The 27,539-nt window shown below is 35.4% G+C and overlaps 1 protein-coding gene across 1 annotated transcript in view; it reads left to right on the forward strand.

Annotated features, from left to right (window-relative positions):
* The window catches only part of fhdc1 (FH2 domain containing 1), a 44,040-nt gene that overhangs the window by 8,569 nt on the left and 7,932 nt on the right, over positions 1-27,539 (forward strand). Inside the window, exons 2-4 of the mRNA XM_056459510.1 lie at positions 10,874-11,760; positions 22,645-22,706; positions 26,379-26,481. Coding sequence (XP_056315485.1) covers positions 11,314-11,760; positions 22,645-22,706; positions 26,379-26,481 — 612 coding nt within the window. The 5' untranslated portion in view covers positions 10,874-11,313. The remainder of the gene's footprint in view (positions 1-10,873; positions 11,761-22,644; positions 22,707-26,378; positions 26,482-27,539) is intronic.

The raw sequence follows: 27,539 nt of genomic DNA on the forward strand, positions 1-27,539 counted from the left end.
TCTAAATGATTATATAAAAGTGTTTCTGGATCATTTTTGCACTTAACTGTGCCACATACATACTATGCAGTAGGGGTGCGCAATATATAATTTCAGCTTTGATATCACAATGCGATCTTTCGCAATAGTCACATGAGTATATGCAATGTTGGATTTAATTTAATCATTTTGCAAATGCTTTTGAGGCCTGTCACTGTGTGAAGATTTTAAAAGCATTCAGGTATAAAAAAAATTGTGCCATTTGTAACTAATTTAATTTAATTAAATTGTTTATAAATCAAAGTATTATTTTACATTTGATTATTCAATTATTACGGTAAAGTCTAGATCGGATAAGCGGCCGGCCGGAGGTGCGATATGCACATCAATTTAGCAGCATTTTTTATGATTTTATATGTTGTATGACAACAATTAATATTTTTACAGTACTGTGACATTTGGGTTTAGGTTTGGGGTAGGCTTTAAAAATTACAATTTATTGGGTAATTTAATAGGCAGCATAAATAAAACTTGGTACAACTACTGTTTTTACGTTACTGTGATGGAAATTTAAAAAATAATATAAATAATTCTCGTTAACTTCCAGCTGCAACCATATCCGATGTACACAGCAAAATCCTCTGAGTAAAATTTACCAAGTCTAGATAGTATTTGGTCCTTCTCTAAAGCTGCAGTACAACTAGAGTTTGAGAATGCGAAATTCTGTTGCACGGCGGCGCTGCTAAAACGGGTGGGATTAAACAAGATGATTAGACATTTAAAAAAAGCAAGCGATTGGTCCATGTTTTAAATTTCTGAAGAGAGATCATGTTTTGATCCTCGATTGGTCTCGCACAGTCAAGTGAGGTGATTTTGCAGAGTTCACCAAGCTTTGTAATGCATTGAACTGTGAAACTTGACACACGAACATGCGTTTCCGGTCTGACGCATTCGTGTGCGTATGATTGGAAGTCTATGGGGAGAAAAGTCCTGTGACACCGCAGCTAAACACAAAACAACAACTGACTTTAGTCACAGCCTTAAATGAATCAGCTGAAATATAATACATTGAATCTCTCAAAATCTCAGCAGAGGATCTGCTCGATCAATAACGAACTCCACTAACAGCAGCTTTACTTTTTACCAACCTGTTAGTCCTTATGAACAATAAAATACTGATTATTTAATTTCTTTATTGAATTTATCTATGCTTGTAGATTGTTTATTATATTTTTATAAATTCTTTCCAAATAGTTGTTCTACTAATCTAGTGAAATTGTATTCATATAGCAATATATGTATATCGCAAAATAAAAAATATCGCAATGTTAGATTTTTCTTATATTGTGCAGCCCTTCTATGCAGTTATCAGAACTATTTATGAATCAGTGCACTCTATGACACCTTTTAATTAATAATTGATAGAACATTGACCTGATGATTTGCATAGCTGATGTTGTTGTCAAGGTCTCAGACAAAACCAGTGGCTTTTTTCAATGTTTCTTTCAGATCATTTATCTCAATATGTCTTTTGATTATGAAAGCATTTTAATTTTCTAAATACCCGCTGGACTTTGATATATGGCAAACTTGCATAAACACGCTTGCACCAAACACTGAATCCAAAGCACAAGCACCATTAAGACATTAATACTTGAATCGCATTAAGCATTTCTTAATCTCTGTGCATTTCCTCAAAGGTTCTTTGTTTAGTTGCTGTTCATTGCACCCAAATATTCCACTGAAGGTATTAGATATCCAGTGTTTGGGTTATAGCCTCAGCCCTCATTTACCAGACGCATTGGAAATCAATCTACGAGCAGAGCTTTTCAAACTGCAGTATCATTTGAATCAGGTAACAGGACAAGACTTTGTCTGAAGACTTGTGAGAGTGTAGAAGATGGGACTATTGTCTGTGTTTGTGTGGGAGGAGCTTTTTTTTTTGTATGTTTGTACGCAGAATGACAATTAAGTCTGCTGTATTGTTAGCTGAATATGAGTGCAATTTTGTATCATCTGACATCTCTAAAGGTCATCTAAAGAATCACTGTTAGTTTAACGTCTTCACTAAAAAAAAAATCAGTTGCAAAATTTTTATTTTGTTGTTTGTTTACTCACTGAATCAACCAATAGTGGATTAAACAGTAGTGGTGTAACGAATCACAAATCCCACGGCTCGGATCACATTATGATTTTTTTTGGCCACGGATGGGACCATTTTTTTGGATCAGCCAAGAAGGGAGGAGACAAATGTAATCTGATTTCCAGTTATTACAAAAACTGTATTGCAAGACACTTTTGGTTTTCACAAACAGAATTTAGAACCTGTGATTTTATTAAAAATAAAAGGAAGAAATAATCAGCTGAATAAAAAGTTATTGTAAAAAAAAAAAAATCAGTAGTGTGAAAAATTCACTGTTACTGTTGCTGATAACGCTAAATGCATTCATCTAACATTATAATTTGTGCAACCCATATATAATTTTATTGATTCAGTTCACTCATAAAACTTAGAGAATTATTCAGTGGCATATTTTTGATGGCTGGTTGTTGCCACCGATTGGTTAAATAAAGTAATTGCTGCCTACAACTTTAGAGACCTCAATTTAAATGTCAAGTTAAATGAATATGATGGTGATAGTAAACTTTACCATAAACATCATTGGTTTTATCTAATCTATGAACTGTTATCCCAGTACGTCTATGCAATTTGACCTTTTGTAATTTCATAACTAACTCAAAACACTAAAGACTAAATCTTTTAAGATTATTAAACATATGTAAATCTTAATTTATAATTTGTTGCATGAGCATTTAGATCTCAATCTTTTAATCATTAATCATGCAGCTTACACTGAATGCATTAATGCAGGCTAAACAAGTACCCACCACATCCCGAATAACCTACCACAACTTCTTCCGTCATCATTATATTTTACAGGAAAGCCTAAGTGCTTTCATACATGTGATTTGAATGACGCGAGAGGCAATCTCTCTGTGATAGTAAGAAATTTATGATTAATCTACCAGTAAAAAAATTTATTAATCCACAGGCCATGTGTGTTCCGAACCGTGGGTTGTGAATCGTATAAATCATGGATCAACCGTGATCTGTTATACCCCTTTTAAACAGACATGGTAGATATATCTATGATAGAATAGATATTATTCTAAGTTTTTTTGTTTATTTATTTTTATTTATTATTTAAATTTAGATTTAATCATTTAACACAAGTTTTTTGTTGGCATTTATTAGAAACAAAGGGACTAATAATAACAAACTGGAAGAGATTTTCTCAAAAGGAGGTCGGATTAATTTGCTAACACTGCCAAGTATGTGAACAGATGTCTGTTGGTCTGGGTACGGTGTGTACACATCAGCATTGTCCTGTTTTTCCCAAATGTGCTTGAAAATCCATCAAGTATACTTAAAATGTCTGCAGCAATCAGATTTGTGATGGCGTAGATTTTAAAATCACAGTTCAGCTTAAAAAGCCCAGTTCAGATTAAAATGAGGCTTAGCTGGAAACAAAATAAAATGAAGTACTCTGCTTTCTATCATGCACATATGTCTCTATGCTGTCTGCATTCATTATTATGCATACAAGTATAATACACAATAGAAATATGAATACAGCTCTAGGGATTTTTTGACAGCCACTCCAAACTAATGTGTAAAATTGGGGATTGGCAGCAAGCAAAACAATATGGAATGATGTCACATGCATTATGTTGAGTGTGACAAAGGGAGAGAACAGTTTGCGAATATGGACAGTCATTATAACCAAGCACAAAATGTTTGCGTAACACATGAGAACAAACATTATTGCTTATTGTACATCGAGCTAGAAGGGATGCGCTTCTGTGATAAGCATATTTAATAATCTTTAGGAGTAAAATCTTGAATTACAAGTGTTCTCTTATAAAATAAAAGTTTTTACCCACACTCAAATTCTTTTTAAAAAAGATATTTCACCCTATTGTACTACTTTGTTAACACAAAAAAAAGTTATGTCTGGAGAGAAAACTTTATGCAGGCTACATTTAAATGACTTTCAGAACACACAATAGGCTAAGCTAAACAAGTCTGCACTGACAGCGAGAATTATAAGTAAACAAATATTTGGGTGGTGTTATATTATAATGTAATGTTTGTAATCATATATTAAGATGTCATTTAAATGACTAAAATAGCCTATAGACAATAATGAACAATATTAATGTACCATAAAGCATAGGATGTATGATACGATGACAAATTCACGGTCACAACTTTTACTAATTGATTATTAATTTGTTTAGTCCTACAATTTATAGTTTAAAATAAGAGAACACCAATCAATTTGGAACATCTAAATGTGATTACGGTTAGTCTTGGATGCTCTGGAAGTCTGACAAATGAGCCGTCATATACTGAAGTGACCTGGACACAACTTATTTCTACACCATAAGACTCTCCCTCATTAATTTAATTTTGTATTATGTCTATCTTTACATATATTATTTACATTTTATATAGTGAGTGAAAGGCATTGACTAGCTAAATTAAAACACAAACAGCACATAAATACAGGCATTTTATAAGGTGTAAATTTGACGGACACTGACACATACATATAAAAGGCCCATTTTTGGACCACCGATGATGTTCTACTGTTATTAATTAATAAAATTCAGTTGTATTTTTTTAACTGTTAACAAGTAATAAATCTGGCATTTTTCACTGTTAAATTTAATCCATTAACTAATGTTTACTAATGAGAATTTATTAAGAATTATTTTGGACTTATTTCGCAATATACATGTAATTTGGTTGAAACGTTTGTTTTCTCTGAACATGTATACAATAAAGCAATACAGTAAGTATTTTTTGTTATTATACTTGTTAAACGAAACATATTTGCAGTATAAGTAAATACCGTTTTAATACCGTATACCGAAATAAAAGCTTCAGCAATTAAATTACAACAAGAAAATTCAATAACGTCCTAAGCCTAGCAAGCATTTGAAATTCCTATGTCGAAATTTGGATGAAATATTCCTTTGCTCATTGATTTCGTATAGAATTCTCTTCATCCATTAATAACAGTGTTCATTTCTTGTCATTTCTTTAAGAGTATTAATTTCTTGTGGTCTTTACAATCCTTTGTGTCTGATTTATCATAAAACAATTGTTGTCATAATGTGCAGTCAAATGGTTTTCAGCATTCCCAAATCTTTATAAATGTGATGTTGGTTATAATCATGAACAGATTTGGTGCTGTGTATCTGGGTGTGTTTCTGTATGCTGTTGCTGACATTGCAGCAAAGACACCACTGAGGTGAGAGAGAATTTGTTACAGAGTGTTAACCCTTTACTCACTTCTCTAGCAGCACAGAACATGTACATTTAGAATCTAAATACAAAATCGCACATGCACACACACTCTCAATTTGGGGATTTAAAAGAAATACATTGCACATTAAACCCAAGTGTCTGTTTTAGTACTTCAAATAACATTTATGAATAAAATGTCAAATTTGGGAAATAATGTTCCATTTACCATAACAGGCACAGTACTCTTTTTTTATTAAACAATTTAATAATTTAATAATTTAATTGATTAAAAACTTAAAACTGATATATGCTGTGATCCTTATGTAGAATCTTTTAATGTCAACAAATGATCTTTAGCTGCACATATGGCTGAGATTTGTTTGGTATATAAACATTTGCTAACACTATTTTGATGGTCCATTTGAGTATTAGTAGACCGTCTGCTCAATATCTGTTGATGCTGCTCCTTCAACAGACATTTAACTGACTATAAGAAACTTTTCAAGTACATGTCAACTAACACTAACCCTAACCCACAACCCTAACCCCAACCTAACAGTCTACTTATAATCTAATGAGAATTAGATGGCATGTAGATGCAATGTAATTTAAATTCAACAAACGGACCATCAAAATAAAGTGACCAAACTATCATTACACCGAATTATATTTTCAAGAGTGCCTGCATTAAGTAATGATAAACACTAAATCATTGGTTAAAATTGTAATCAATATAATTTGATTATTAAATACAATATAAAGTGCCTGTTTTCAACCAACATACAGTACTATAAGTTTTAAAGTCATATTAGAACATCATACAGCATAATCCTTCTGAAGATGACTTCAAAGGAAAAAAAAAACATCTACTTTTACACATGAATAAATTATACTTAGTAGCTTGCGCCTAACTCAGCTGAACCAGTGCGGAAACAGAGTCTTCCTGTGACGTCAAATGTTGTTTAATAAGTAAAAACCTAGAGGATCAAGTGAGACCCTGTTGCAGTATGAAGAGCTCTGGTTTACAGCGCTTGGTGTCTTCTTTATGTTTCTAGAACATCTTTTCATCCATTTCAATCAACTTTGTCAGTAAAAACTACATATACAAACAGAGACTTTTTCTCCTAATCAACCTCAGCATTAATACCTAAAGATACCTCACATACCAATGCCACTACAAGTTTGTTTTTACCACAAAATCTAACATTTGAGACCCTCAGTCTATCAGATAAATACAGGCTATTTATACGGTAACATAATCCACATAAGATGGTTCATCCTGATATGGCGTTTTGCTTTATTTTTTCCCAGCAGACTGCAGTGTCACTCATGACATTCTCTGCACTTTCAATATCTGGGTGACAAAGACATCTGCATGACAAGACCTGAGCTGTACGAGCAGCTGATACTCTGCTGGCTACTCGCATACATTAAAATAACAGAAAATAAACAATATCTGTTGTTTTACAGAGCTTTTTGTGCATGTCTTTGCAGATTTTTCTGTGAAACAGCCATTTCTCTAGATTGGTTGTTGGCTGGTCTCCTTGACAACCTCACAGTACTTTGAAGGCTATTTGATGTCAGCTGCTTTGCATATTCAAATAACAGATGTGGCACGAGTGAATCACCTGTATGAAAACTCTTGTGATTCTGTATTCAGTAGCTAAACAGGCAAAAATTTGTCATGTAAACTATAATTGTAATGCTACATAATTGTTGTAAATTTAATGTTTTATTGAACATTCATTTATTTTGTTTTCGTCTTAGTCCCTTTATTAATCAGGGGTCGCCACAGCAGAATGAATCGCTAACTTATCCAGCATATGTTTTACCCAGCGGATGCCTTTCCAGCTGCAACCCATCACTGGGAAACATCCATACACACTCATTCCCAAACATACACTATGGACAATTTAGCTTACCCAATTCACCTATAGTGCATGATATTGGACTTGTGGGGGAAACAGGAGCACGGTGACATGCAAACATGTGGAGAATGTGCAAACTCCACACAGCAATGGAACTGACCTAGCCGAGGCTCGAACCAGCGACCTTCTTGCTGTTAGGCGACAGTCTACCCAGTGCGCCACCTCGCCGCCCCATTTTACTAAACATGAATCAGCAAAAAAAGCAGTAACAAGGTTTACACATTTAAGAAGATAATTTACCCTCAAAGTAATGTATAATCTTCTTGCCATTGAGGATGAAGGTAGAACATCTAGCACTTTTTAGATGTATTGCCTCTTCATGTTGAATTGATTAATGCCTCCTCATTAGTAAGTTACTTTGGACAAAAGTGTCTGCTAAATGACTAATTGTAAAATGTACATTAGATTTTTAGCTGAATCTATGGAACTTGTTGATTTGTAGAATGGATGTTAATGGTCACCCTTTAACTATCCCATGCATTTTGTGCCACATTTTAAAGCCTCGCACCAGAAATTAAGATTGATGCCAGAAGTTCTGGACTCCATAAAAGCTATCATGTGGCATATTCACAGTATTCCATATAAAAGAGGACAAAAAAACTTTGCTTTGCATGTTTGACATCAAATCGGTTGGCCAAGGACAGTTTGGCAGTTTGTTCAAAGAGTGTTTTATTTAGTGTCATGTTTAGGGGTGTGAAAATGTGAAGTTGATGTTCAGACCAGAATGTACACTTTAGCTTTTCTTCCATTGTCAAAGTGACAGGGGCATTCTAGGGATCACTAGGGAATCCTTACAAGCACTGGCAAAGGTTCAGTAAGGTTTGTATAATAACCACATATCAAACAAGCTTTAAAAAATCATTTCTTTTATTGCTGACTCTTCTAAGAAAACAATTTTAACATATTTTTGAAAATCAGTGTTTAGTTGGTCCCGATAATTGCTCATAGTCCCAGTTGAAAACCAAGACATAACAACAGCTTTATTTTTTAAGACAAACCATTAAAGAAAGAGAAATCATCCAGAATTTAGCCAATCAAATGACAACATTGAAAATCCCAAAGTGTTTTCCATTTAGTGTGGCTAATGCATCAGATGTTCAGCCAGTGGTCCGTGGGCATGATATCTGAAGCTGCGACTAGTAGTTCTTTAACTATGTTAACTTGTAATGTGTAATGTAATGTGTATTTATATAGCGCATTTATCTTATTATCATGTGTGGCCATACACCCAAAGCGCTCCACAATCATGAGGGGGGTCTCTCCACACCACCACCAGTGTGCAGCATTCACTTGGATGTTGCGACAGCAGCCACAGGACAACAGCACCAGTGCGCTCACCACACACCAGCTATAGGTGCAGTGGAGAGACCGTGATAGAGCAAATTCAGTGGATGGGGATGATTGGGAGGCCATGATGGTTAAGGGCTGAGAGGGAATTTGGCCAGGACACCGGGGTTACACTCCTACTCTTTACGAGAAGTGCCATGGGATTTTTTTTAATGACCACAGAGAGTCAGGACCTCGGTTTAACGTCTCATCCAAAATACTTCACCCAGTGACAGTATTCTATCCCCTTCACTATACTGGGGCATTAGGACTCACACAGACCACAGGTTGAGCTCCCCCTGCTGGCCTGACTAACACCACTTCCAAAAGCAACCTAACTTTCCCATGTGGTCCCCCATCCAGGTACTGACCAGGCTCAGCCCTGCTTGGCTTCAGTGAGTAATCAGTCTTGGACTGCAGGATGATATGGCTTGCCTTTGTGGTTTACCACAGTGTAGTTAGGTGCTCCATTCTCAGGCCCTGTTTACACGAATACACTTTAGTTTTAAAACGTTTAATTTTTGCTACGGTTACATCTTCAGTCCATACCGTAAGTTCACAAGTTTGATATGGAACACACACTCCCGAGGACACGTTGGGGAACAGTGTACTGTACAACCTCATTCACATCACCCTGACTACATTGTTTCACTAATTTAATAAAAAAATGAAAACATGAGGTGATGCAGTGGCACAGTAGGTAGTGCTGTCGCCTCACAGCAAAAGGTCGCTGGTTTGAGCCTCGGCTGGGTCAGTTAGCGTTTCTGTGTGGAGTTTGCATGTTCTCCCTGCATTCGCATGGTTTTCCTCCGGGTGCTCCGGTTTCCCCCACAGTCCAAAGACATGTAGTACAGGTGAATTGGGTAGGCTAAATTGTCCGTAGTGTATGTGTGTGTAAATAAGTGTGTATGTGTTTCCCAGTGATGGGTTGCAGCTGGAAGGGCATGCGCTGCATAAAACAAATGCTGGATAAGTTTGCGATTCATTCCGCTGTGGCAACCCCAGAGTAATAAAGGGACTAAGCCGAAAAGAAAATAAATGAAAACATGAAATAAGGAACTGCATATTTTCATTTTGATATTAACAACTTTACAGACACCAAAAATGTTGAGGCATCATGTAGCTGCATATTTATATGACAGTCATCTTCACTGTATGCATATTTATATCAAAACGGAGCAAATGTGCAGAATCAGTGTACGTGGTTGCATAAATTAATATATTAACTTATCTTTGCACTCAGCCAAAACACGTGACCTGAGAACAAGTAATAGATTCAAAAGACCAAAGTGTTGTCAGATAGAGACAAGATGAATTAAATATGTTTGACAACTATAGTGAGATAAAATCCAGCGGTAGATCCTTCATGAACTGTCCGATGTGCGCCGCTTTCACTTGGGGAGGTGTGCTCAAAGCACCCGCTGACTGCATGGAGCTCATATGGTCACGTGATGTGCGTTTTCAGCAGTGTAGTGTGGACGGAGAGTTGTTCAGAAACGCTAGATTAAACACCAGTGTGGACGTGGCTCATTTTTTATTGTTTAATGCTGTTTTAAAACTAAATTGTATTAGTTTAAACAGGGCCTTGATCAATCAACGTGGGATGCTGTATTGTTTACGCAAATTTTTGTCTTTTTTTCCTCTGGCTTTCTCTTCTGCTTTATCAATAGTAATGATACTGATACCCCTATTGTAACTGCTGGTAAAACATGTAAATATGTTTACTTTTTTAATTTTATTTTTTTTTTGCATCATTTAGTCTGATGTTTAGTAAAACACTGCAGGTTAATAATTTGAACATGATGAAACACAGAGGAGGGTTGACCCATACCACACATAAAGCATTTGTATACTAATATAGTATAATTTCAGTCTTCATTTCATACAAGTGATACACTATTTAGTTGGTGATTCACAAAAACATGTCAAACCCTTTAAAAAATACCTTCAAACTACTGTAGTCTCATGTTATGTAACTACAGTATAATTAATTTTATGTAAAGGTAATTGATCATGACTTCTGCCAAATTATTTTGCCATTGAATGGACAAATCAGTTGAATGTTCATTGTATGAGTTTTCATTAGTGAACATTTGAGTCATCTGTCAAGATCATTTTTACACGTAGCAGGCCGGCCCCACTTACTTAAGCTGAACAATGGCATTCAGCGTTTTCCTACTGGGGGCTTTCCATTGAGCATACAGCCACATCTCTTTTGATGTCTGGTACTTTCTCATTTCCCCTGTTTTTAGGTCCCAAGTGTGTTCGCTTGACTACACCCGAGTCATTTTGATTTTGATTGTGTGTTCTGTCCTTCCTGCAGCTCCAAGGGTTTGACCTCTGACCACACCGCAGTGGGACGGAAGCTTGGAGGTAACAGCTCTGCATTAAGGGACGAGGTAGAAGAAGTGAAGAAAAAACATGTGAGAATGTCAAGACACTGGCCAAAGGGGATTGCATAACACCGTGTCCATCGTCCCTCATTATTGCCAGAGTCATGAGTCAGTTGACAGTTTGATGAAAAGAACCACTTCAGCAGCCTTTGCACTAAATTTTAATTAAGAATGAACTCATATTCCTCTAGTGGAAAGACTCATTTTTTACTCGGCTTAAAGTTGTATCAGCATGAGTGAGATAGACTTCAGCACTCCATCAGACACCACCTAGAATCCAGCGAAGAGACTGTGCTAATATTATAAAAGGAAAAAAGCAACATTTCCCCACACAGCCTGGCCCTCCAGGACTGGAGTCATAGCTAATGTAATGCTTGTCATGGCCAGTGTCACTGCTGCGGAGGATTCGGCAAACGACTGTACGACACCATTACGAAATCCACTGCCATTAAAACTGTCTACAACCTCAACAAATGACCCAAGCCAAGGACGTGACAGCACTTCCTGCCCTCCAGCAGTACCTCCACCACCACCTCCACCTCCTCCACCACCTCCCCAGGCCCCAGGTAATCCTGGCCAACATGCGTCACGCAAGAAACGACGGGTCCGGAGCTTCTTCTGGAAAACCATCCCAGAGGAGAAGGTTAGAGGGAAACCCAATATTTGGACTCTAGCGGTAAGACAACAGCAGTATCAGATTGATGTGAAGACAGTAGAGGAGCTTTTCGGCCAGCAGGAGGAAGTTCGAACCCAGACAAGCAGTGGACATCCTCGTACTGGGAGATCCAGAGGTTCATTTAAGGAGAGCAAAGATGAGGTAAGGCAAACCTGAGAAAAATTGAATCATTGCTATAGTTGTTGGAGTGTCATTTATCTCTTCTCTACAACCTCAACAATTTCTCTCTTCTCTATCTAATTCCAATCTAATTTAAACAGATTTTTAAAGGTGACTGAATAATATAATATAATAAAAATTTTGCCTAAGACTAAATTGTATCCAACATGCCATGTATAAGTGATGCAACAGTATAGAAAGATAAGCGAGCACCTGCTTGTATATTATTGGATATTCAAGCAGATATTAGGCGTAATTATACATCTTGTCAGAATGATTGTCAGAATGAAAAAGACTCTGCATAAACATTCAGGGCTGAATTTCAAAAAATGATTGAACTGACCTAAATGTTACCGACTGTTTCCGAAAAGCATTAAAAAACTTGAAAATCCTTATAGCTCTATTAGTGCTCTGCACTGGGTTTCTGCAGGTTTCATCAAGTTCAAGACTTTTTAAGACCATTAAGAATAAAATTTTGGACTTATACAGGTTTAAACACTTAAGGGCCCTATCATACACCTGGCGCAATGCGGCACGACGCAATTGTTTTTTGCTAGTTTTGATGTTTTGCGCCACGCTGTTTAAATAGCAAATGCATTTGCTAATCCACTATAAAGCAATGTTTAGTTTTAGTAATCTTTAATGGGCCCGTTATCACATTTCCGACTTTCTCAGAAGTAGAAGTAGTCATAGTTTGGTAAACTTAAAGCGCAATGAATGGGAGAGTACAACAAATATTTTTTTACAGTCCTATTTGCTAAAATAAAAATAAAAAATTAAAAAAATGCATGATGGTGTTACCAAGACTTTTAAAAAAAGGAATAAAATAATGTGAGACTAATAACGACTTTACTATTCTGGCCATACACTCATTTCAAAGGCATCGCACAGGGGGTAATTTGTTTTTTTGTAATTTAATGCAAAGATAATATAATACACACATAAATACATATAAATGTTCATATGTTTAAAACAAAAAGGAATGACTGGAATCACAGTCCTGATCTGATGATGTCAGTTTGACCGTTTGGGTGAAATATGCTTAGCCATGCCCCTCCAACTGTTAGTTTTCTCCAAGTGAAAGAGGAGAGGAGGAGCACACAAACTCAACCACCTACTCAATATTTATTTTCAGAAAGAAATGCATGACCTTTAAATTTAGTCAAGAGCTGTAGTATTAGAATTAAGGGTTTTTATTGCACTTTATTAACAGATATATTTTAATTAATTAAAAAATTACATAATTAAAAAGAACAGAACATTTCTTAGGCACGTTTTCAAAGTCATTTTGCCAGTGCCTCAGTCTATAGGTAGGATCTTTATATAGTATTTCTTGATTTCTAGTTTATTCTTATATTTGTATGAATATATTTATTTTTATTCGTTTGGCAAATGTCAAAAATTGCCAAATATCTTGTATGAGGGAAAATCTATTGGTTAGCATTATTGGGTATTACTGTTGGTCATTTAATCCTGCTTTACTTTTATTTATTGATATATTTATTTTTGTATTTTACTTAGTGTTTTGCTACATAAATATTATTTTGTTATCTTTAAACATTAAAATTATGATTTAAATTAGCAATCTGCTTTTGTGTACCGAAATACTGTGAATACTTTAATTTTATCTCTTTAATAATTTTGACATTCTGATAGTGCTGTTAAACATAAAAGGTGGGGGAGGGGGAAGGGAGATCATTTAAGCCATTTCTAATTATTAGAAATCGCATTGCATCTTTACCAAGTAGCCATGTTTGTGATTATCGTTTTGTTTCCTCTGCCTTCTGAAGCTGTAGTTATTTCGCCTTTAATTGTGGCCTGTGAAAGTCTGTGTAATTTGATCCAGTTAATCTGTAGAAAGGATATTAGGAAAATCACATGTTGAGCATTTGCTGTGTGCACTGCAATCACTCAGTGACTTAGGTCACTGATTATGTAAGATCTGAGACAAAAAAAAATCATAATCAACACTTATACAACATCAACATTGATATTTATCTTCTCAACACTCACAAAATTGAATACTACAAATTGAAACTTTACATCACTGAACTCTTTCTGTTTCTCTCTGTTGCTTTTCTAAAATCTATGATACACCTGAAACATGTATTTAGTGTTTAACATCATTTTGTTAATTAGTTATTATTATTCATGTAAAAAAGCTAATTGATGATTTAACAGGCATACATTTTTTGTATGTTTGCACAGACACTCAAACATATCTTGGATGTATTTTCAGGCCCGTAGCCAGGGGGTGTTCTGGTGGTTCGAAAGACCCATCCCTCACTGACATAGGTCAAGAATTTGTCCCATACATGAGTTTATTTGACCTATTTGTCCTACTGCCATGTCATAATAAATTGTGAAAATAACCAATCGAAAAAAAGACTTTAAGTCCAAGCAGAATCTTGTGTTGGTTGTTGGTCCTGTTCTGAAGTCATGCCGAGCCAAATTAGTTGTCCCAAATTCTGACGGAGGAAAGTCGAATGTGCTGGCCAGTTTGTTATTTGATATTTAATAAAATTACATTAGGCTACTGTTTAGAATTTAAAACGTTAACAAATTCCTATTTTTTTCTATTGACATATGATCTAATAACAGGGTTTCTGCAGATTTATCAAATCAAATTTAAGACTTTTTAAGACCCTTTTTAAGAGCATTATGAATGAAAATTTAGACTACAGGGCTAAACATTAAGGATTTTTTCTAATGAGCCAACTACTTCTGTAAATCGTTTTTGTAATGGAAGATCATGTAAAGGGATGTGTTGCTTTAGTTTTTCTTTCATTTCTTTTTTTAAGGCCTAAAATTTTGTTTTTACTTTGAATAAAATTGTCTTTTCAAAATATAAGTGTTATTTTCATATTTCTTTATTCTAAATCTTTAGAAAATTTTTGTGGTACCTCAAAAAGTGGTATGATGACCATCTGACAAGCTAGTCCAGAAAAAATAATATTGTTAAAAACGTCACTAAATTGCATTCTTTAAACCTCATAATTAAACAGAAAATTAGGAGAATAACTGCAGAAAATCCACTTTTTGAGAAAAAAAACCCACCTCTTCCACCAGGCTGGCTACGGGCCTGAAAATCTTTACAACATCTAAAAGATTATGTTGACATCTAAGGAGGCAAGCATTTATCTACAGCTTAAACAGATTTTGAGATTTACAAATTGATAATAATTCTTGGAATGTGATTTTGCTGTTGTAGTTAAAACTGTAAGATTACTATGTTCAATCACATAACATTATAATTATTGGTAACACTTTATTTAATGGTCCATTTGAGTATTAGTAGACTGTCTGCTTAATATCTGCTGATTCTGCTCCTTCAACAGACATTTAACAGACTCTAAGAAACTTTGCAAGTACATGTCAATTTACACTAACCAACACCAACCCTAACCCCAACCTAACAGTCTACTAATGATCTGGAGAACTAAGGAGAACAATTAAGTGCACACAGCATGCCATATAGTCTGATAATTGTAAGAAATAATTCCAAAAAGCAATTGACTGTGACTGTGTAAAACCTAAATCAGCCAGAATCAGCTGAAGTGACGGCGACCAGCGAGACCTAGCTGTCACTTAAGTGGCCATGCCCTTAATTATGCAAATCTAATATAACTTAATATAAACGAAATGGATGAGTTATAAAAAAAAAAATTCACCCCCTCACAGTTGTCAAGAAGGGTAATATTAGCTATATGAACCAAAATCTTTCTTTGTACCAGGCTGTAAACACCATTTTCTTCTGCTGTAAAGTTTTATGCTATTTTAACAGTGGGGTCTATGGAGTGGAGGAAATATGACGTCAATTTGTATGCAAAAACCCGGAAGCCAGTTAGCATTTTAGCAATTATGGTTCCCTCGTTCCAAAGTCTATGGGTTTTTTTTTTATGGGATTTCAGTTAAATCGCCTAAATAAGGTCCGTGGCAAACACAAACTTAAGATACTTTCACGTTTTATTCTACAACATAAAACACAGTTACATCTCACTTCTAGTTTTTAAAATCGGTTACGCTTTCAAGTTGCTAAATTGGACTACAGGCAGTGTCGGAGACATTATACGCCATCGAGCTGAACTGGTCTGGAACGCAGCTCGCTTGTGTTTAGCATTTGGATTTCTGTTATTTAAGAATTTTCATGAATAGTATTTCATAGTTTGTAGTATTTTTCTAATTGGGAATTCATATTGTGTGTAGATAATTCCTTCACTTGTAAAGACTCTCAAAACAGATTAATTTGTTGATCATTTATTTTAATTAAACAATATTATGGGGATACTGCTTACCAGTGCAGCCAGTCTTTTTCCTGCTCTCAGTAATGCAAACGTGTGAATAAATGTGTAAGAAATACATATTAACTGTCATTTTAACATGGATTTTTCGTAGTTTTTTTTCTTCATCTGTACACATTTAACTCTGTCATAACTGCAATATTTACACTCCTCAAAATGTATAGCATATGTGACTGTATAGGCTGCTTCTCGCTCTAATTAGTGACAAAAAAAAGAATATTGAGTGTTGTTCTGTGTCCATGATGGAACTTTCAGTTGTCTGTTACTAAGGTAAGTGGGCTGTGTGCACGCGACCGATAAACTTACTTAAATATGTCTGATGATACAACATGTAGGCACATTTATACATACAGTTTCAAAACTTTTACAACAACCGTAAAGCAAAACAAAATGTATTTCCCACATAAAAAACTATCCAAAAGGCACGTAGGTCCATGTGTTTTTGCGTATATATTTGTTTATAATATATAGCGTGTATTATAATATAAAAAACCGAGAGAGTAAATCTTTGTCATGGACCATATTTCTAAAAATAAGCTTAAAAAGTTGTCGTTAGCAGGGCGGTGCTGACGTCACAGGCGAGCACCCCAGAAGCCATGTAGTCCGTTTATAGCCTAATGTTAGCTTTTCAATTCTTGCGTTTGCATTTAAGATCCAAAAGTGTTAAAATTTGTATTTTCGTGTAGGGATTATCCAGATGGACAAAATATGTAAGTGTAATGAACTGTGTTTGAACACAGAGCTTATTATTTGCAATCTTCAAAAAGCCTACAGGAAAATCATATGGGGATTTTATCGAGGGAACCAGTTTTATGCTAGCAGTCGATTAGCCTGCAAGGTGACGTCACAGTTCCTCCACTCTATAGAAATCTGCTCTTTTATGGAGCCAGGACTAGCGGAATTTCGATGGATTGCAGTTTCAGTTACTTCCGTATTTGCTTCACGGGGGAGAGCGGGAGGTTGCCGCTTGGTGCATGATGTTATTTGTAGTCCGGTTCAGTGACTGATCTGTAGTTCTCCTGCAATCTGCAAGTATTAGATCGCTGGTGATCATGACATTTAGGCATCTTTTTTTTTTTGACTGGCAGCTCAGTTTTTTGCCCTCTGCATAAAATGAACATGTCAATAGGCATGGGATGATAACCATTTTAAGGTATACCACGGTTTGTAAAAGTCAAGGTTTTAAAACTGCCAAAATTTTCAGTTATATGCAAAAAAAATATATACAGTATATGTAAGCAGAAAAGATAACTAAATATAACGTTTTAAATGGTAAAGAAATCTGTGTTTTTGAAACTAATGAAGAAAGCACAAGTCAATGATTTATTTAAATTATTTAGCCTATGTTTACGGTTCCAAAATATCTTAAATGTTTCTCAAATTAAAATATGTTGTGTTCAGAGGGGGAAAAGGTGTTTGCTTTTTTAACCAGACATTTAAAAAGAGCATATAGAGCATCATATACCGGCCCATGCCTACATGTCACTATAACTAAAAGCATAAGCACCAGCAAGCTTATCATTTTGCATCTAAGCAGCCAGCTGTGTTTTTGCGTTTTTTGTGTGGTTGTTGTCGGTCTGGGTAGCTTTGTAATTATCCATGAAGACAACAAGTGTACCTGTGCACATCTAATGAAGCTTCTGTATTGTCTGTCTGAAGTGGCGTGCACCATGCGTGTGGTCACGTTTGTAATTTCAGACACCGCCCTGCTAGTCTTTTGAGTTTGTAATGCGTCACAAATTGCAGGTATCACACACATGGGACATGCAGATGTTTGTGCTAGAGAGAGAGTGACAGGCTTGGTGTATGTTTAGTTACCATTAAAATGAATGCGTCATGGTAGTTCGTTAATGATCTCATGGGTCAAAATGAGTCATCACACTACTGAGGGTTTCCTGGTGCTGATGCTGTGTTTACAAGAAAAACTCTTCTGTATTGTGTATGGCTGATGAAGTGTACAAACCAGATACTCAAGGAGATACCCTACTAAATTATTACTATTTCAGTAGAAATAATAAAAACTATTGTTTGGTTTTTGCTTTACTAAGTAGTTTTAAAAATGTGTATTTTTACTTGAGTACATTTTTTGCTTTGTACTTTTACTGTACTATTTTCATTTATTACTTTTTTATATGTTATTTGTTTTGTCTACAGCGATTGACTAAGAAGAATAATCAATTCCATGTTAACATCATGGATGTTTCTTGGTTTCTTTCAGCTTATTATAGGTGCACATATTAATGTAACGTCTTCTCATATTAAAAATAATCTCACATTTTAAATATATATTCTATGAATAGTAAATCATTTAACTTACTGTACATTTAGAAACACCCTTAAAAGCAAATGCCACTGATGTAAGCTACATTTTTCATTTGAAGGGTATAAAGTGGAATAAGTCTCAGAGAGTAAAACTCACTGCTCTTGAGTACTTTTAAAGGGGCTACATTTTACTCATGAGTACCATTAAAAATAGGGCTTGGCGATATTGCAAAAAAAATTATCACAATATTATGTTTCATATCATTCCGTATTGATAAGTATTGACTATTTATTGACAATACGTTTAAGAATATTAGGATTTTTTTTTATTTAATTAATATTACTAAGGCAAATAGTTTTTACAGTCAAAAACAAAAATATTTAAACAAAATATCTGATCTCTTTTTAATAAAATAATTGATAAATAAAATGTTATCAAGTGTGTGCAATGGTAAAGGTAGATCAACATCTGTAAGGTGTGAATATTAATGATACAGTAAACCTCAAACTCTGTCAACAAAACAAATTATGATAATCTAATCTGAGCTTTCAAGTCAAGGAACCAGCCATTGTTATTTAAATACATAGCGCAAAATTACAAATTATGAAGTTAAATGACTATATTAGCCCTTTGCTTAAAAATCTTTCAGACGGGGTGCGAGTGGCTGGGATGCACAAGAAAAGAAACCAAAAAGCCATTCTGGGGACATCCTTGCATATTTTTTTTTCACAATCTCCTCACTGCTGCCATGCGGCAGTCATTTTCATGCGTGTTGGTATTCTGACCTAAAGTGATGAATGCGTAATGGGCCTTGCGCTTCCCTGGTGTTTCTTGTAACTAAGCAACCATCAAACGTTTTCTCAGAGGATGACAAATGGACAAACCATTGCTGCATCCGATGCAAGTTTATGGAGAAAAGTAAAAAGCGCTGCAGTGTTTGTATGCGCTGTGTTTGTAATTAGTCTACCGTTCTCACTGAAATGTGTATATTAAGTGTGATCCATATTGGTTAGTTCTACTTGCATGAATCACGGTGCGCTTGCAGCATTCAGAAAAGTTCAGATGTTTTTCAACTAGGTGTCACTAAAAAATGCATGTACGCAGCTTGCACACCATGTGCGCGTCGCTCCCAAGTCGCTCTTGCGCATCCTGCAATCTGCGCGACTCCGTTGGAAATGACAAACTTACACCTTCAACTTATTGATATTCCTTCTAATGTGTGCACTCGGCAGCCACATTTTAATAAAACTATAGCGCTTCATATAGAAACTTTATACCGAACTTTTGTTATGGTTATTGATAAAAGAGGTTCAGTCAATAAATAGATACCAATTTTTTGCCCAGCCCTAATTAAGAACATATACTTTTACTATACTTTTTCATTACAATTTCAGCATGTTATGGTACTTTTACTTGAGCATGGTTATTCACTTTATTTTTCCACCAATGCTAATAATTTACTTTTACTTATTACTTTTAATAACTATTGACAAGGACATCCAAGCATTTCAGATACCTCACCATTTTACAGCAGATTTAATTTACAAACAATTAACAGTCCCCACCTAAATTTGATTTTAATTTACAATAATAGTCACAATACAATATGACTACAACAGAAATCTATAATTTTGTGGTTAATAACATTATGAAGAGCTTATAAAATGTGTAAAACAACACCGGGGATTCCTCCATGCTAACAAAGATCTTCAGTAATCATTTTCAAGTGTAATTGGCAACAATGCGAAGATGACAGGAAAAAGTAGGTATGCTTAGTTGATTAGCTGTCTTTTGTCAGTGTTGCATTTATATTTTAGTTAACCCACAACAGAAACAGATCCATTAGCAGTTTTGGGTCCAGATTTACGAACAGTTTGGAGTCTTTTTAGTGTTAAAACAGTACTGTTGGTATTTAATAAACGCACAGAAAAGAATAGTACTCAAAAGGTGTGCACAACTATTTTTGCATTTGACCTTACTGAATATGCATTTATAGGAATTTGCTGGTCAGACTCATATTTTATGGGAGGGGAACATTTAAATCTCAAACTCAATTCCTGGAGGGCCACAGCTCTGCACAGTTTAGCTCCAACCACCTCCAACTCACACCTGATTAATAGAATCTAATATACCGAATATTTGGATCAGCTGTATTTGATTAGGGTTTTGATCAGCTGTATTTGATTAGGGAGCAAAACTGTGCAGAGCTGTGGCCCTCCAGGAATCCAGTTTGAGATCTATGGTTTAAAATATATCACACAACATAATTTACCAATGTTCTGCGCTCCTTAAATGATGAGTATTTGTGCCATTAATAATTGTATCTTAAATGTTGCTCTTAAAATGGCTACAGTTGCTGTTGCCAGCAAGAGGCAACAGAGCATGTGTGGTGTAAGGTTGAGGGCTTTATTTTAACAATCTAGGTGCAAAGTCTAAAGCGCATTGTGCAAAAGCAATAAGGACTATTCCACTTATGCTATTTTAAGGATACAGAAATATGCTCTGCGCCCTGGCGCATGGTCTAACAGGGTTGTGCTTATTCTCTTAATGAGTTATGGGTGTGTTTTGAGTATAACGTGCATTAAACCAATCAGAGTCTCATCTTACATTCCCTTTGAGAGTCGCATTTGCTATTTACATGGCGGACTTTGTAAGAGGAAAAACTGAATGCTTTACTAGCGAGAAAACAGCATCTGCGCAAGGATAAAGAATGAGCCTCCTCCATTTTACTTTCTCTTTACTTTACGCCTTTATTTTTGTGGATAAGGAAATGGTGTTGTACACTCTACTGAAGACATCCATTAGCCTATATATTTAGTTTTGTTTGTTAAGCCCACCCCCCCCCCCCCACCCACAATTTAAATCCTTACATTTTCTTTAATATGTAAATGTATTAAGCAATGTGTAACCGTTTTGGATCTGTATAGGCGCACAACTAACGCGCTGTGTGCTAGATTTTAGACCAGGTTTGATCAATAGCGTGGTCTATTTCAGTTCTTCAAATTAGCAACGCGCCAACAATGCACCTTAACACACCTTTTTAGACCGGAACACCCATGAGTCCTAAGTGTGGCAAATGGATTTGATATTTAAACAACATATCGCAAAACATGAAAATTTGGGTTGCGCTGGACTGAAAATAGCAACAAATCGCGCCATACACGTCTTGGGCCAGGTGTATGATAGGGCCCTGAATATTTTTTATTTGGAATAGAGGAACACATGGTCTAAACGTATTGTTTGCAAAATAGGCCTATAGAATTTTTTATTTGCTAAACAGACAACTAGGGTGACCCACAGAATACTAGCATCTTAGTGTCCTCAGACAGCATGAAATCCGTTCTCTTAGCACCTGAACTGTCAAAAACACAAACAGTTGTCAAAATGCACATCTTGTGGACTATCTCACATAAAAATTGCCAGATATCAAATATGGCAAGTAAACAAAATGAGCTGACAGCATAGGTGCTGTAAGGTTCTGAAGTCTTCCACCCTCAGCAAGTAGGTTTTTGTCGTTGTCTTGTGGTCACTTATATTTGGTTGGGTATTTTGTGAATATGCCTATTCTTTAAATTAATAAAATAAACCTTGTGTGTCAATATGTATACAATAGCTGCTTTTATTAACAAAATAGTTTTTACGAAGTTGGCTATGACATCATCTATATAGGTTTTGATCATTGCATTGGTTGAAATGCAAATGAGAGGTTACATCTTTGTTCTTTAATTGGCACTTTGTCAGTAAATAATTTGCTGAAATTTCCACTACCATCAGCACTGTTTTGGAATTGGTTTCTCATGTAATTTGTCCCTGTTGATAAATCTGGCCACATATCAGTTTATTTGGTGCTCACCAAAATTCTTTATTAAAAAGTTTATTTGAAAATCAACCAAACCTGCATAATGTAAACACAATTTCTTTGTTTTGTCTGCTTATTATTATATTTTGCAATCAAATTCTACACTATTTTACTATAAAATCTCCTACCACAGCTAGAATTTTAGGAAAGACAAAATGTGGCAGCAAATACAATTTTTTCATAATAAATAAATACATCAAACTTACAGCTAAAATATGGGACAGTCCCTGATGTCTACCTACAGTCTTTTTGCAAAATCAAAAAGATACAGTAGTAATCATTTCATTTTTCAGAAGTTGTATTCAAGTCAGCGTGCTGCTGTAGAATCCTCAAGGTTCCAAATCTGAATGAACATGACACTTCTGCTTAAAACACACTCAGTCTGTGGTTTGCGTATCTTTCCATTCGCATTAATTAACCTTTGTATTTTTCTGCTTTCCCAGATCAGCATCTTGGACTCCAAGAGAGGAATGAACATTGGAATTTTCCTCAAACAGTTTAAGAAGTAAGTTTCTTAAATTCATTACATGTAAGAATCATCTGCGTGCATGCGCTCCCTCACAGAAATAAGATCTGGTGGTCAAGGGAAACCCAATACTCTTGTGTAAAGATCAATAGCTTTCAGGTTGTGATTGATACATGAGAGTTCACATGAGGATGAGTTAACTGTGAAAAGTACTGGATACAGATAAGGATAAGCACATTGTATATTGTTGGTACTTAATAGATATTGTGGACCAAAAAAAAAAAAAGAAGCATGTAACAAGAAAAGTTTATACACCGTCGTCACCTGTTGTAAGGTGAAATGGGCCGGGGAAGGTGGATGTGTCTAGTGTAAACAGGCTTTTTTGTTTATTTTTGAACAGGTATTTCCACATCCTCAAAGACAGCATGGCTATAAATGAACTCACAGAAAGATGGTGCTTTCATCTGTGATCAGTGTTATATCTTCTTTATGTCTGTCTGGGATTTCATTCTGTGTGCAGTGTGGTATGGTAACTTTCTCTGCTGAGTCACTCGTGTTATAATTAATCCCTGACTTCAAGCATACATTTTTTAAGTGTTAAGACTTTAGTGAATACATTAAGTATATAGTTTTTACAGCTTTTGGCCTTATTTGTATGTCATTAGTTTGAAGCACGTTTAAAACAGTACAATAAAAATAAATGATAGATTTTCAAGCGATATTAATGTAAAGTATGCTTTCACTTTTTAACAAAGTAAAGAAAAATAGTTTTTTTGCATGTAAATGAATACTTTATTATTTTAGTAGGTGTCTTTAACTACTACTGTATGTAGAGCAGGGGTGTCAAACTTAAATCCTGGAGGGCCGCAACTAGGCATAGGACGATAACAGTTTTCAAGTTCTACTGCGGTTTTGAAAAGTCAATGTTTTAAAATTTTCTGCTATACCATTCCTAAGATGTGTACAACTTTTTATTTACATTTTTTTTGTCTGTTTTTTAGGACATCAGTATCTCTAGCAGAAAAGATATTCAAAGATGTCGTTTTAAATTGTAGATAAAAAAAAACTATGGTTTTGAAACTAATGAAGGGAGCAGAGTTAATGATTCATTTAAAATATTTAGACTGACATGTTTACTGCTCCAAAATATTTTAAATGTTTCTCAAAATAAAATATTGTGTTCAAAGGCGAAAAAAGTTTTTATTTTTACTCAGACATTTAAAGAGTTTATTTTAGAGCAGTACTCACAATACCGCAAAACTGTGAAACCGTGATATTTTTATCCAAGAATATCATACCGTCAGAATCTTAAACTGGCCCATGCCTAGTCGCAGCCCTGCAGAGTTTAGTTCCAGCCCTGCTTCAACATGCCTATCTGTATTAAACAAGCCTAAAGCACCCAATTAGTTTGATCCGGTGTGTTTAATTATGGTTGGACCTAAATTGTGCAGAGCTGCAGCCTTCCAGGAACTGATTTGACATCTGTAATGTAGAGGACGATGATCTCCCTGCACATGCCCCTATAGTGTTTCCATTGACCATTAGATTTCACCAAATACCACCTTTTTTGCCATCTTTTTTAATATAAGCATTGGTGTTAGTGAGAATTATTTAAGTTTTACAGCTAAAGGTATGATTTGTTTTGGATTTAGTTTGGGGAAAAAAGAGAAACAGGATGTGTGTCAGTGTATTAGCATAATATTCCAGTTTCTTTCATTTTTAGGCAAACAACAAAAGATGAAGATAAAAAAACAGACAGCTTTGCAACTTTAAAAAATAAAAGGTTCATTTAGTTTGTACTGTGAATATGATGCAGCACAAGTAACTGTATGTGACTCTGGACAACAAAAGCAGTCAATTCTGGGAGATTGAAATCATCTGAAAGCTAAATAAATAAGATTTCTATTAATGTTTCTTTTGTCAGGATTTTGACCAAGGGTTCAAATCTAAATATTGACAAAATAGCCTTTAAATTTGTCCAAATTATGTTCTTAATGCATATTTCTGAAAAAAACAAAAAAGAAAAGACATGATATTTTTACGTATATTTGCAATTACGTATATTTATGGAAGATCATGTTTACATATTGTGTTAAAAATTTTTGTGTTAAGAAAACTTAATAAATTTGACCCAATTTTGATACAAATATACCCATACAACCTAAGTGAAATATAAATACTACTGTGATATTTTGTGATACAAGATTGTGGTCAGATTACCCACCCCAGCTAAATATGAAATGTTTTATGGCCTCATGGGTATTTAGTAATGAGTAATAACACTGTAATTTATCTAGATACCATTTATAATATAGTGATGAACTATAATATACAGACATTTTTTGGTTATTTTTATACCTTTATATAACCCATATACCAAGTAATTGGAATAATTAAGTTTAAACTCAAGTCATCAGCTGTACGTAATGTATAACACATAGCATACCACAATGATGCACTTTACTGTATCCCTCAAAGGTAGAAAATACAAACTTCACAGTTGTGTTTCGCAGATCAACTTGTATAGAATGTACACAATATGAACTGCATTGCATCAAATGTTTAATTTATTATATGTACATACACTCATCAGCCACTTTATTAGGTCTGACTATTTCAGAAACTGCTGATCTACTGGGATTTTCACACACAACCATCTTTAGGGTTTACAGAGAATGGTCAGAAAAAGAGAAAACATCCAGTGAGTTCTGTGGGCGCAAATACCCTGCTGATGCCAGAGGTCAGAGGAGAATGGCTAGAGTGGTTCGAGCTGATAGAAAGGCAACAGTAACTTAGATAACCACTCATTACAACCGAGGTATGCAGAAGAGCATCTCTGAATGCAAAACACGTTTAACCTTTGAGGCAGATGGGCTACAACAGCAGAAAACCACACCGGGTGCCACTGTCAACGAAGAACAGGAAACTGAGGCTACAATTCACACAGGCTCACCAAAATTGGACAATAGAAGATTGGAAAAACGTTGCCTGGTCTGATGAGTCTCGATTTCTGTTGCGACATTTAGATGGTAGGGTCATGATTTGGCATTAACAACATGAAAGCATGGATCCATCCTGCCTTGTATCAATGGTTCAGGCTGGTGGTGGTGGTGTAATGGTGTGGGGGATATTTTCTTGACACACTTTGGGCCCATTAGTACCAATCGAGCATCATGTCAAAGCCCATGCCTACCTGAGTATTGCTGCTGACCGTGTCCATCCCTTTATGACCACAGTGTACCCTTTTTTGATGGCTACTTGCAGCAGGATAACACACCATGCCAAAAAACGTGAATCATCTCAGACAGGTTTCTTGAACATGACAATGAGTTCACATGAGTTGACTGTGGCCTCCACAGTCACCAGATCAAAATACAATTAAGCAAACCTTGCTGAATCTATGCCACAAAAGATTAAGGCAGTTCTGAAGGCAAAAGTGGTCCAACCCGGTATTAGTCAGATGTTCTTGTAAGATGTAATGAAGTGGCTGGTGAGTGTAGTAATTTAAGGCACCCAATACAACAACCCTAAATGCCTGCATTGTATATGTATGCACTATACTTAAATTACAATGATTGTGTATAGTTAAAAGCTTTGCATTTCTGTCTTTGTTTGGGGCAAACACTGGAGTGTACTACAATGTCATCTAATGTACTACTTGGTTGCATTTCATGAGCCAAGAATTGATTTTCTGTTTTATATTTTTCTCAGGTCCAATCATGCAATAGTAGAGGACATCCGTCTGTTCAACAGTAAGCAATATGGAGCTGAGCCACTGAAAGAACTGCTCAAACTACTACCAGAAGCAGATGAGGTAAGAACTCGGAAACCTTACCTGTATGCCATATTTGTGTAGTCACGTTTACTCTACCACTATTACCTTGATCCAATCACAACATTGTGTAAACAAGAAACTGTGTGCATTATAAACAAATGAATTCAATCCTTAAACCAGATTTGCGGTAGTCAGATATTCATATCATTTGCAGTGTAATTGCTGCATTATTGTTGTTATTATCTAAATGTGTCTCAGACAACATCTAGGCCACTCATGTAACCATTAATAACTACATCATATAGGGTTTTGAACAGCATGTATATAGTTACAAATCAGTACATGTGTGCATGTCTGTGTAGCTTATACAGTATTCCTCATATTATGAGGACCAAATGTCTCCACAAGTATAGTAATACCAGTAAATTTTGATCTCGTAGGGACATTTCTTTGGTCCCTATGAGGAAAATTAATCCTAAATTAGACAGAATGAAGCATTTTGCAAATGTTAAAATGTGTTTAGGAGTAGGGGGATAGAGTATACTGATTATACAGTATAAAGAGCATCAAATCTAATGAATCTTTAATTCTTTTTTACTACTTTTATCTTTTTTTATTAATTTAGTTGATTTTCCACAAAATGCAAATCAAAAAGACAAAAACGTTATAGACATCTATTCATTTATTGCATAAGTGAAAGAATAAACATCCATGGATGATATTGTCTGTACCTGTTGGAAATGGAATATAAACAGCAAAATACTGTCAATCCCAGTGTCCAAATTAGAGGTGTGAACCTATACTGGTCTCATGGTTCGGTTACGATTATCATGCCATCGATTCGGTTCAATTCGATATCTTGGTGAATCACAGTGCATTGATGATGCTTTCCATACACAGTGTTGTATTTTGGGGGGTGGCTATAACAAGCTGTCTGTATAAACACACACACAGCACCACATTGTCTCTCATTCACACACATACACAAACATAGACAGCACCAAACTAACACACACGCCACGCACACTTGCTTGCTCGCTCGGGAGCGATATTGTGAGACCGTCCACTCCTGTTAAAATTACAATATAGTTACCGAC

The sequence above is a fragment of the Danio aesculapii genome, chromosome 1 (assembly GCF_903798145.1).
Source record: "Danio aesculapii chromosome 1, fDanAes4.1, whole genome shotgun sequence".
Classification (NCBI taxonomy): Eukaryota; Metazoa; Chordata; class Actinopteri; order Cypriniformes; family Danionidae; genus Danio; species Danio aesculapii.